This window comes from Triturus cristatus, chromosome 4_1 (assembly GCF_964204655.1).
Source record: "Triturus cristatus chromosome 4_1, aTriCri1.1, whole genome shotgun sequence".
Classification (NCBI taxonomy): domain Eukaryota; kingdom Metazoa; phylum Chordata; class Amphibia; order Caudata; family Salamandridae; genus Triturus; species Triturus cristatus.
Window position 1 is genome coordinate 284,161,371 of NC_140585.1, and position 13,413 is coordinate 284,174,783.

The window sequence follows — 13,413 nt, forward strand, 5'->3', positions numbered from 1 at the left end:
CACCAATTTAGAAAAATTGATACATTTTAATAAATAAAATGAGACCAAAAATACAAAAATCTAATCAGAGATATGCAATTTTAAAGGCATAAGTAAAAATAGGGCGAAGAAGCAGAAAGGGTTAACTATGGGTATCTGGCCACGCTAGACCGGAACACAGTCACAAGTTCAGGCCGACTGCGATGGAGTGTGGGCTGGATACAGGGACCAGGTTAGTCCTGCCGAGAAAGTTACCTTCTCTGGTGCGTTGAGTTCAAAACTTCGGAATTTCACAGAAGGAGCTCAGCTGATACCAGCCATGGGTCCAGGACCTGAAGAGGCACCTCTTGGGGACTTGGGGATTAGGAACTCACTCCAGCAGGGACCAGTAGGAGTCAGGTAGGTCCAGTTGTAGGGCCAGGCTGGGCCGGTTGCAGCAGGTAAGCTGGACAGTTGCATGGAAGCCTCTGGAGCTTGTTGTGTCCCTGTAGCTCAGCACAGGAGGTCAATCAACTGACCCTCAAACTCATTCTGGCAGTCCTGGGTTCAAGGTAATGGTCCTCTCTCCTTCAAGCAGCGAGGGGGGCTTCAAGCAGCAGGGCAGTCCTCTGAAAGAGAAAAATAGGCCTCAAGCAGCAGGGCAGTTCTCGGGTAGCCGTATGGCAGTCCTTTGGGAAACAAGGCAGGCCTCAAGCAGCAGGGCAGTCATCTAGAGTTCAAGGCAGCCCTTCTGTAGTCTTCTACAGGTACAGAAGTGAACTGAGGAGTTGATCTGATGATCCACTATGTTTACCCGCGGCCAGCTTTGAAGTGGAAGAAACTTCTGGAGTTTTCCCCACACAGTTGGTTCTGGAAATTCCTTCCTCCCTCCCCGGGCTCTTTAGTGTCTGGGGTGACAAAGGGCTAGTATGAAGTCCTTTGTGAGTGTGCCAAGGCAGCTCCCTTGAAATGTAAGTGGCCCTGTGCACAGCTACACCCCTCCCATCCTGCCAACACCTACTCCTCAGTTTTGTCCCTGTCTAGGAGGAATACATAAAGGTCAGTTGCCATTGTAATCACAGTCATGAGACCCAGGACACAGGCTGCAGGCACCAAATGGTTAGGATAAGAAATTGCCACATTTTTAAAAGTGGCATTTTCAGAATTGTGACTAAAATCTGACTTTACCACTAAAGATGGGTTTAAATTACAATACATTTGAGTGCAAACATGACATTCCTACCTGCTCCCAATCAGACGTAATCACTTATTAAATGTAATTGGGTAATCCAGTGTTATCCAATGGGAGAGATAGGCCTTGCAGTAGTAAAAAAACAAGTTGAGGAGCTTTTTGGTACCAGGACATTTTAAATGTAAATGTACATCTGCAACGTTTTAAATACATGCCTACCCTAACGGTGACTTATATGTATGTACGACGGAACAACACATGCATTTACTACGCATCATTAACCACACATAACTTTATCACACACACATATATATTTGTATATATATATATGTAGGTTTACTTTCCATTAATCCACAGGTTTCATTTTAATTCATTTCCTTGTAGCATATCCTTCTCAGAGTACTTGGTTTGTTAATCTTCCCAACTGTCCTTGTGATTCCTTTACAAAACAAAGCACTTTGATTTGTATGCTGTTTTGTAATTTATATTCTGTGCTCAAGAGCCACTTTTTGACTGTGGTACTCCGTGCAGATAACTGTAGGCATTGCAAGACAGCCCTCATTATTTTGCAAAAGCTGGAGATGCCTCAGATATGGTTTGTAGTGAATAGTATTAAATGTGCCTTAGCCACAAGAAAGAGGTATGGGTGGTAAGGGTATTTTTAGGGTTATGTGGTGGGTGAGGGTCTTGGGCAGTAAGGGCTATTTTGGGGTTTAGGGAGTGTAGGGTATTAGGTGGTAAGGGTATTTTTAGGGTTTGGGGATGGGTGGTTTACTTCATACCCCTACCCAACCCTTAACCCTAAAAGTACCCTCACCACCCAATGCCCTTACCCACCCCTAAACTCTAAAAATGCCTTTACTGCCCAGTACCTCTAGCCCCCCAAACGCCTAAAACACTCTTACCACTCAAAACATCAGTTACTGTTTCCAATACCAGTCCTCAAAGCTTTTATGGAAGGGTTAAAGAGGGTAATCCCACCACATACACCTCCAGTGCCTTCATGGAATTTAAATGTTGTGTTCACACAACTAATGTCCACACCATTTGAACCACTGTATCCATGTCCTCTGCGGTAAGACAGAACAGCTATCTGTAGCTTTCTCAAAACCAAGGAAAGGTAATGCCATCTCAAAAACAGGAATTGCATAATGGATTGTTAAATGCATACACATTTTCTATGTAAAACCTAAAAGAGCTCTACCAACAGTTTCAAGAGCTCATTCCACTAGTAGGAAAGGTGCATCAATGGCTTTCTTAGGGAACATTCCTTTAATAGATATTAGACAAACCTGCATACATTTAAAAAACACTAATCTGTGGATGTTCATGCCAGACAACATTCTCTGGTAGGACAAACGGTTTTACGCACATTATTTCAAACTGCACCAACTAATGCCGAAAGCCACCGCAAGAGGAATACTGCTTTGCAGTCTATGAATAGCATGTGTATCTGCAGCCATCACATGCTACGAATGGAGTATGTTACCCTGTAAACATCTATTCGTAGCGTGTAGTATTGCAGATTCCCATGCGCCCTCCCACCTCCACAGCAGGTATAAGATGATACACATATAAACACTGTATACATATTATCAACATGTTACACGCATGTTCAACAGCAACTACTATCCTGCAAGACTACATCCTCACTCGCCAATATGTCAGGGAAAAAAAATAACAATCTAACAAAGAAGTTGGACATGCGATTTTCCCTGAGAAGTTGGAGACTCGACGTCAGACCAGCAATAAAACTTGCTTGAGAAAAACAACTTGTAAAATTTGAGCCCAACACTAGTGTACATTGCATGTGAATCTGTAGCACTACATGCTATGTAGAAAATGCTTACAGAGTATATATACATGCATAAATACACACACATACTTACCCTAAATACACTTCCCTTGTAAAGGCATCAATGGTAAAGGTATATGAGTGGTAAAGGCATATGCGGTAAAAGCAATGCGTGGTAAATGACGCATTGTAAAGGTATATATATGTGTGTGTCAGCGCGCTTGCCTTTGTTCCTCTATTCCACGTGAAGAAAGCAAGAGGTGACCCAAATTTGTCTTGAGTGACTACACGTTAGTGCATAGACAGCGAATTCTGTTTTGCATGACAGATATTTGGATATGGTGTGTTGCTTAGGACTTAAAGCCGTTTGATAATATTTGGTATTTACACCATATTGGCATGCCTTACAATTAGAGCACTTGTAGAAACCTGTTCTAGGGGCCAACCACATGTTAGATTCCACATCTTCTGGGTTGTTTTTCATTAAAACTTTACCCATAGATGCTGTTTTTCTGAATGATATTGATGATTTGTTAGGTACAGTTCCACCTATAACAGTATCTCCCATTATTACTGGCCAGTTCCATCTTATTATTGCCCTAATCTGTCCTTCTTGTCTACTGTAACCTAGTATCAATCTAGTTGATTCCCTTATGGTGGCATCCGTTATTGTGTTAGACTTGGATTTATATTGTAATAAGTCCTGCCTTGCTCTGGATCTAGATTTGGATATTGCTGCTTCGATAATACGATTTTTGTACCCACGTTGTAAAAATCTATTCCTACATTGTTCTTGCTTTTCCTGCATATCATTTTCCTCACTGCAAATTCTCTTAATTCTCAACATTTCCCCATAGGGGATGCTGTTAATCAAGTGAGGGGGTGGGCACTTGTCGCATGCAATACCGAATTGCCCGCTGTGGGTTTTCTGAATAGGGTAGTTGCTAGACCTTTGGGGGTGATATATAGCTTGGTATCTAAAAATGTGATAGTTTCACAGCTAATATCACATGTAAACTTTAGATTGAGGTTATTTGTGTTAATCTTTGATACAAAATCATGTGCACTTTGAATTGGCCACTTCCAAACAACAAAAAGATCATCAATACATCGTAACCATGCCACAATATTGTTCGCAAATGTGTGCGCATATTGTTTCATGAGGACCAGCTCCTCCCGCCATCCCATGAAGAGACAAGCATAACTGGGGGAGAAGCTGGCCCCCATTGCCACAGCTTGTATCTGTTGATAAACTTGGCTATTGTACAGAAATATATTGTTCTCCAAACAGAATGTTAAAAGGTCTAATAACATTTGATTGTGCTTGGCAGATTTGATAGGTCGATTGGCCCAAAAATACTCGACGGCTCTGACTCGCTCATAGTTGCTTATGCAAGTATATAGCGCTGTGACATCCAAGGCAATAAGTCAATAGTCCTCCTGCCAACTGATATTTTCAATTTTGCAGATAAAGTCACTTGTATCTTGCACATACGATCTGAGCGATTTCACATGTTGCTGTAAAAAAGAGTCAATGTTTTCCAATGGCTCATCACATGCGGAAATTATGGGCCTACCTGGTGGTTTCACCATCGATTTGTGTACCTTGGGCACGAAATATAATAGGGGGATAGTTGGATTCTCCTTTTTCAAAAACTTGAATTCCCGAATAAATTGTGTTATGCCTGCTTGAATTTATTCATGGAACTTTTACGATAACAGTCAGTATCATTCAACTGTTTGGCTGCTTCCTCCGCGTAATCTTTAAGTGTCCATAAAACCAAATTTCCCCCTTTATCTGCATTTCTAACTACCACCTGTTTGTTTTTATTTATTTTGTCCATCAATTGGTGGTATTTTCGCTCTGCATTGTTGATAGGTAGACTGTTTTTACTGGTTGTCGTATAAAGTTGTTTGATTCCCGCCACTACTTGTTCATTAAATAAGTCTATAGCATCACGAGGCATTATGGGTGTGAATTTGGACTTTTCCTTAAAGTTGGTTTCAGGCTTGGCACATGTTTCAAATCCCGGTGAAAGTAATTCCTGGGTTGCCTATTCCGAATATTCGCCTGTACTTGAGTCACAACCCCCGTTTTGCATTCACGACCCAGGTTATATAAGTCTTTGAATGATATTAAGTCAGCCACATTCAGACTGCCCATCCCCGTCACTGCTGTTGGGTTACTGATTGCCTGTGTGGTTTGTAGTATGTTGGGGGAACTCGCCTTCATTTGATGAAATTTGCTAAGTTTGAGTTTCCTATCAAATTTGTAGATGTCAGCTCTGGTGTAAGTATAGTCAAAATTGGTAGAGGGACAGTATTAGAGGCCAAGTGAAAGGATCTGTTGTTCTGACTGGTTGAGATCCATGTCAGTAAGATTGATGATGGTGGTATTCTGATTGGTTGGCCTGTCATTTTCCATAGTTCCTTGATTATCATACTCTATGGGTATTGTCGTTTCCTCCATTGTCCTCGTCCTCTTGACGATTTGGTATTTCCGCTGCTGCTACCTTCCTCTGGCTGCCCTCCTTCGTTCCCGCCTGTTCTTGGTCCTTCGTTTTTTGATGTTTTGATGGCCCTGGGTCTAAGAGTATCCCTGCGACTCATTCTAAGGCAATCCAATTCTTCCCCCAGATATGGTTTCATTGCCCCTGGGGCTGGTCTGCCTCTCATATTTTCCATCTCAGTTTCGCTTTCGACAGCAGAACTCTAATCTGATGCTGAAGTTGATGATGCACCTCCATGTTCTCCAATCCGTTCTTGTTGTAATTTATTGCCTTTCATAGATTTATTTTTGTAAACATCGTATTTACGGGCAACAGTAAAAATCTGGCCGAAGTAGCAAACAGCTACTTACATAACCTGCTAATTAAATGAGAGGAATGTATCAAATTTCGCTCCCAGATTTCTAACCATCATAAAAGTCTATGGTGGGCTCCCAGTTCTGTGTGCCACCATTCCTGGGACTATTTCTGTGTATCCTTGCCTCGGATCAGGATTTCTGCTTTGTCACAATTTAACTCCAGACAATTATCTTTTATCCAAATGGAGACTGTAATGAGCCATTGTTTACATTTTTCCCTGCTCCTCCATTGTTCATGTGTTAGAGACACTATTAAGTGGGTGTCGTCTGTATATCAAAATGTCTCGAAGCTGAACCTTCTGATGAGAGAGGTTAGGGGAATCATGCAGACATTAAGGAGTGTAATGTTGAATCATGAACCCTGTGGAACCCTGTGCTGGAGTGGCTTAGGTTTAGATTAGTAAGACAGAAGGTGAATGAATTGAGCTCAATTGCTATGAAATTTTTTATCCTAAGATATTGCCTTGCCTCCAATTTAATATCTGAATACTATGGGATATGGTGTTAAACTCCACTAACTGGACCAGTGTGCCTGTGGTGCTGTGTGAAGGATGGAACCTGAATTGGGAAACATGCAGGATGTTATTGGCTCCCAGATGAGCGGATAGTTGATGATTGATGTGTTTTTCTATCATCTTAAAAAGTGCTGGTAGCAGCGATATAGGGCGGTAGTTAGAGAAAATCTAGAGAGCTAAATTATTTTGATAAAGGAGTAGATTAACTTGGGCCTCCTTCCAGAAAGTCAGAATAGCTTCTGTTGCAATGGAGCTATTAAGAATTTCCTGAAGTATTAGTGCAATGGGGGGGTCTAAGACCAGCTTTTGGTCCGGTGATAAGTAAGGATCTCTCGTTGATCCGGACTAAGGAATTACTGTTGAGATGAAGGTTCAACAAGGGCAAAGGCATGCCTTTGCTGGATCCCTGTGACTCCTAAGATCGCAGTTATCCGTTCTCTCAAATATCTGAATTCTCGCTCGTTGACTATCAGAAAAAAGTAAAGTACCTGCCTCTGACTGTGTGTCCAGATTCTAAATTGCCACTGTGATTTTAAATGCACTTTGCAAATCACTATCTGTTTCAATCTATATAAGTATCTATGTGGAGGCTTCCGTGTAGTCCCAACCTAGCTGGAGAGCAAAGGATAGTGCTGCATATAGGTCATGAGCCCTATGAGCTCATTCATGTTCATTAACAAGGAGAAAGGTTAAAATGCGTTCCTGTAGTTTGGGGACATGGTATGTTTGAAGAGATGGGTTTTCTGTTGAGTTTCTGAATAGCCATAGGGACAGAACCTTTCTAAATTTGATAAAGCTATTTTCCCAGATGGTGGGTACGTTGACGAAGAAGGCCTTCCTTCCCGATTTTTCCTTCTGTATTTCTTCATCTCTAGTCTGGAGATGACCTGCCTCCTTGTTTTTCGATGATGCCCAAGGCATTTTTAGTTTATTCACTCCCAAGTATGGAGGAGTTCAGTTTCTGATGGCCTTCTAACTAATGCAGTTGTTTTGAGCTGATGTGGTAGATTTTATTCCGGCTTTTGATGAGAGATGTTTTAGTGTGTACTATGCTTCTCAGTGGTTCTAGGGTAGTGTCGCAGGATGTGCAAAATTTGGACACAATTGCATAAAATTACGCATAATTAGGCGAAATGAGAGTCTGCCATTTCACGCTATAATTTACCTTGTAATGTGCTTGTGCGTCAATTTTTAGCACAAGGATTCATTTAAACAAAAGCACCACAAGAGGAATTGTTGCTCCCCTGAGTTTTTAGCAAATTTTAACTGGAAATGGGGTTAGTCTAGGTGAATTTTTACCGTGAATGATGCATAATGTTAGGTAATTTGAGTAACAAGCGTAACATAAAATTAGTGAAATTATGCTAATCACGTTGGCGTAGTTTAAAATTTGCCCTGTGCTAGTGGTGTCAGGGAGACGGTTGAGCAGAGTGTTCACTCCATCATGCAGAGGGCATAGAAGGTTAGTGGAAATGGCTATTTGCCAACATGCATCCATGCATTGCAGATTTCTTCGGGCCAAGCACTAACCTGGCCAAAGCACTGAATCAACCCAAATGATCTACACATCTAGCCACAATCCATGAAATCGCGTGCCTGGCAAGAAAATCATTTCACTTCCACAAATTTTTGAGTAAGCAGTCATACATTGTATGGCCAGAAGTTGCCTGCAAGATAGAATCACTGCCTGTGGCACTTGGTAAACCTAAGATACCCAAAGCCATGATGTAATATCTGATCATGGAGACTTTATTTTGAATTTTTTCCAGAAGCTCACACTTAATTCATTCTTCTGAAGTAGAAGCAATGTGCTCTATTTGGAACCTTCCGTAAGTTAAGGTATATAGGATATATTCCAACATGACTGACAGTGTTGTTTTGACTCTGCTGCTAATGTAAAAGTAGGCACATTTTTTACATTGATGCCCATCCAGACCTGAACGCAGGTTTTTTTCACACCTACTTGAGCAGCGATCATTTTAGGTGTAATAATGTGCTCAATACTGTATTGCTTACTTTTTGAATATATTTTTCCATAGTATTTTACACCAGTCTAAATCGTTTGCAAACAATACATGAACCCAAGCACCTTCTAGTTTTGCAGCCGCAAGTGAATCCTTAATGCTCTGTTTTCCCCATTCAAAGTTTAACATGATAATGCACTCTTTTCCCCATTTAAAAGTTAACATGATAATGCTCTCTTTTTCCCACTAAAAGTTTAACATGATAATGCTCGGTTTTCCATGTCTTATCTTTCAGGAGGTTTTGTAAGTTTTCACATAACATCCGTTCTGAGGTCAACAGAGCTGTGTTGAAGGCCAATGAGATCAGCAGCCTCAATGAAAAGGAGCTGCGCGTTCTGCTACAACTCAATGATCCCTCCTGTCTGCCAGAGGTGAGCTGCGCAGGCTACAGTCATACAGTTTGTATCATAGATGCTTTAAACTAACCTTTCATGGCTTCTTGCCCTTGGACCCTAGGAATTGACCACTGTGGCCCTCCCAAGGGTAGCATTGAGACTCTACTGTTAGACTAGTACAAAGCAACAACATCACCGCAAACATTGGCAAGGACAAACAATTGACTTTACTACAGTTAAACTTTTTTTCAAATTTCCTTACAACACAGACTATATACGAACATGGGCAACAGCAGTGCACGCCTCTTTACACATGCAGAACAGCTACAGGACAGCAGAAATAGGTCTCACGCTAACCTCACTGATTGATGACTGCTTGTAATGTGACCAGCAGCGGCATAAGGCTCCCTCTTGCTTAGAATAAGAGTAGTATTAACAGCAACCTTTATTCGCTCAAAGAACAGGTACAACATAGTGAGCAGCCTCCACAGAACAAGGACCACCTGACAGGATATATATATGTTTTCCTTAAACACAGAACAGGCACAGCATGGGCAGAAGCAGTGGGCACTATCCTTACACACACAATCGGAATGCCAGGGGCAACATCAGTGCAAACTGTGCTACAGGCAGAATAGGTAAAGCACAGACAGCTGACATAGCCATCCCTGCTGACAGCAAACCTTCCACTGGTAGAACCTTCACACCAATACCCCCTCCCACTTATAGTCCAGCTTACTCCTGGCAAACACTTCACAAAGGCAGCTTTTCACACACTACTCACATTGGAAAATATAACCACATAAATAAGTTAGCAAATTATGCCTCTATCAATGGAGTTATAGGTATGCTGCTGCTCTGCTGCATTGGGAGGTCATCATCATCACCCTCATCACTGATCACTGCGGGTAGATAGAAGTTCAATCGATGGTTGATGTAGAATGGTCCTTGATCGTGTAGATGTTGTAGGGATACATGAGGCTCTTAAACTGGCATCTCCTCTGGATGGGGAGACAGTGGAGGTTTCAGGGGTGGAGGTGGAGGTGATGTGGGTCTGTTTGGGGAGGTCAGGATGAGTCTGGCTGCAGCATTCTGTATTGTCTGGAGTCTTCTGAGGAGCTGGGTGGAGATGCCGGTGTAAAGAGCGTTGCCGTAGTCGAGGCGGCTGGTGATGAGGGCCTAATTGACGATCTTTCTAGTGTTGACTGGGATCCATCTGAAGATTCTGCAGAGCATGCGAAGAGTGTGAAAGCAGGAGGAAGCGACTGCTTTGACTTGCCGTTACATGGTGAAGTCGCTGTTGAGGATGATGCCTGGGTTGCGAGTATGGTCTGTATGTGTGGGTGTTGTTCCGAGTTCTGCTGGCCACCAGCAGTGGTTCCAAACAGAAGTGTTCTTCCCGAAGATCAGTACTTCTGTCTTGTTTGAGTTGAGTTTGAGGCAGTAATCTCTCATCCAGTTGACTATGTTGGTCATGGTGTCACAGAAGTTGGTTTTGCCATTGGAGGGGTCCTCCGTGAGTTAGAGGAGTAGTTGAGCATCATCTGCGTAGGAGATTATTTTGAGGCCATGGGATCTGATGACATCTGCAAGGGGGGTCATATAGGTGTTGAACAGGCTCGGGCTGAGGGATGAGGACCCTTGGGATATGCCACATATGATGTCATTGGGTACGGAGGTGAAAAGCTGCAAATGATGTCCTTGGGTTCGGAGGTGAAGGGATGCAGCCCGATGGTCTGCGAGCATCCTGTGAAGAAAGAGACGATCCACTTGAGGGAGTTTGCTGTATGCCGATGTTGTAGAGTCCATCGATAAGGGTGTGTTGGGAGACAGTATCGAACATAGCAGAGAGGTCGAGGAGGATTAGGCGCACAGTCTCTCCATGGTCGAGGAGAGTTCTGATGTCTGTGGCAGTGATCAGCGTGGTCTCAGTGCTGTGATTGGCATGGAATCCTGATTGCGAGCCATCAATTAGGTGGTATTGTTCCAGATATTTGGGAGCTGTTGGTTGATGGCTTTCTCGAGTACTTTGGCCAGGTAGAGGATCCGGGATATTGATCGATAATTTTTTAGATCGTGGGGATCAGCTGAGGGTTTCTTTGGAGGGGGTACAGCAACAAGAAAAAAAAATGTCAGAATGAAGAATTTTCTGTTCGAGGCATATGAGCTGCAGAATTAATACTTTTGCATAGATCACCATCTGTTGTTGGGCTCGGATGCTTGCACCTTGTTGTTGTATTGGAAGAAGTCTTTTGTGGTCAAGAGATAGGTGACTCCTCCCTTGGACGATAGTGCGCATGGGCATCGACTCCATCCTCAGATAGTTTTTTTCCGCCATCGGGGTTCGGATGTAACTTCAGCGCTCTGGTTCGGCACCGTGTTTTCCATACCATCGCAAACTCAACTGTATTGTTCTCGTTCACGTGCCTTTCGACGCGCTAACACAAATTTCGATTCCTGTGGTTGACGCGGGCAACTGGGCCTATCGACGCCATTCGGGCCTACGGCTAATGGAAAGGACTCCATTAAAAAAATGGCCTCAGTTTGGAGCTAAGTTCCACCACAGCGACCAACACAAGGTCTGCAACCTATGTCTCTCGCACAAGCACGAAGAGAACATTTTTCAAGCCTGTGCCTCCTTCTGGTCCAAGAAGACTATCCGTGATCGCCGGGCTCGATGACACGTTATGGTGCAACAGGCAGCACCGGTGCCAGAAGACATCTTCGATGAAGGCCCCAACGTTCCAGGGGCAGAGGATTCGGAGGATCTCGACATCGTATCCGAAGCAAATGACTCCGACTCCGATGCCCACATCACTCCAGGTCAACGAGTGAGTACAACTGCCCCTGCCCCAACCTCACCCGAAAAAAAGTAGGCTCCGGTCAAGACTTCACTTGAAGGCCTTAGTCGCAACCAAAAGAAGACTTCAGAAGTCCCACCTCTGGGCCTGGCTCCGAAGCAAAAGGAGAAGCCTTCCAGCGGCTCGGGACCGAGCAAACCGCACGTTGGTGCCTCAAAACCACCATCGGTGCCGAAAGCGGGAACACATCCTACTCCGGCTGTCTCCAAAAAGGCTTCGGCACCAAAATAACTGAAGGCCTCGGCTCTGAAGACTCCTCGAAAACCTTCGGATCCAAAAAAGATTTTGGATTCGACACATAAGCCAAAGGACCCAAAAACCACTTCTAAAGCTCCAGAGCAGAAATCTAAACCACGGTCGGAACTGAAAAAAACGGCGCCGAAAGCACAGACACTGCATCTAGATCAATCAACACTAGTATGTTATTATGAAGGCACGTATGGTTGTGCATTTCTGGTTTCAAACAAGAAGTGCAGACTACTATCCTGAATCAGCCGTTCAATCAGGAACAACTTTTGGCCCAGCTGTAGACACAGCCTTAGAGAAAATGAAAAAAGACATTGAGACTGCAAAATCTATGGGAGCATTACAGTCTCCATCTACACGAGGCTCCTTTCGTCGCTCCTTTTATAGGGGTGCATCGAAGAACATCAGCATAGACACTGCTTGCTCCTGATACAAAAGTACCACACACACATATCCCCAAAAAGGAATATTTCAGAGGTGGGTACAAGGGAAATAACAACAAAGGAAGAGGCTGAGGTAACAACAACACTTGAACCCTCTCCCTCTAATAAACAGTGACTTCCCTACACTCCCTCCAGACCATTCCACTCCGGTCGGAGGGAGACTCTCACAGTTCCTACCTGTCTGGAATTCCATCACTACAGACAAGTGGGTAAGACAAATTATCCAGTATGGTTACTGACTGGAACTTACTGCAACTCCCCCCAACATACCACCCAAACATTGTCCCATGTCCACAGAACATCTAGCGCTCCTCAAACAGGAAGTTCTCTCACTGCTTCAAAAGCATGCAATAGAACCAGTTTCCCCAGAGCATCAAGAGACAGGGATTTACTCCCTATATTTTCTAATCCCCAAAAAAGACGGTACCCTCAGGCCGATACTGGACCTCAGACCTCTCCATTTCTACATACAGTCCAATCACTTTCACATGATCACTCTTCAACAAGTCCTTCAACTACTTCAACACGGCGACTTCCTTGCCATATTAGATCTCGAGGACGCCTACTTCCATATTCCCATAAACCCTGCTCATAGGAAATATCTAAGATTTACAGTGGACGGCCAACACTATCAGTTCATGGTTCTCCCATTCGGAGTAGCCACAGCACCCAAGGTCTTCACAAAGTGTCTCACGGTAGTAGCCACACACTTGCGAAGACAGCAGATCCATGTGTTTCCATACTTGGACAACTGGTTGATAAAAGCCAAGTCACTCAGTCAGTGTGTTCATCACACTTACCTGACAATTCTACTGCTACACCACTTGGGATGCACAATAAACCACGCCAAGTCACATCTACAGCCTTCCTACCTACATCAGTATGTAGGGACCACGATAGACACTTCCAAAGCTCTAGCATACCCCTATCCAGCCAGGATAGCCAGTATGCAAACCCTCATCACAAAATTTCAACCCCAACATTCCCTTCCAGCTCAAGTGTTTATGCAGCTCATAGGAATGATGGCCTCTTGCGTTTTTATAGTACCTCACGCAAGACTTCAGATGCGCCCCTTACAAGAATGCTTAGGACGTCAGTGGAATCGGGCTCAAGGTCAACTTATAGATCTTGTGTTGGTGGACAGCTACACACATCGCTCTCTGCAGTAGTGGAACACA

The 13,413-nt window shown here is 43.6% G+C and overlaps 1 protein-coding gene across 2 annotated transcripts in view; it reads left to right on the top strand.

Annotated features, from left to right (window-relative positions):
* Positions 1-13,413, top strand: part of LOC146854283 (zinc finger CCCH-type antiviral protein 1-like) — a 201,564-nt gene that overhangs the window by 64,166 nt on the left and 123,985 nt on the right. For both annotated transcript variants that reach the window (XR_014981197.1, XM_085652064.1), the window contains exon 3: positions 8,586-8,721. Coding sequence is in view for 1 of the 2 variants with exons in the window: in XM_085652064.1 (XP_085508190.1) it covers positions 8,586-8,721 (136 nt within the window). In the remaining variant the exon portion in view is untranslated. The remainder of the gene's footprint in view (positions 1-8,585; positions 8,722-13,413) is intronic.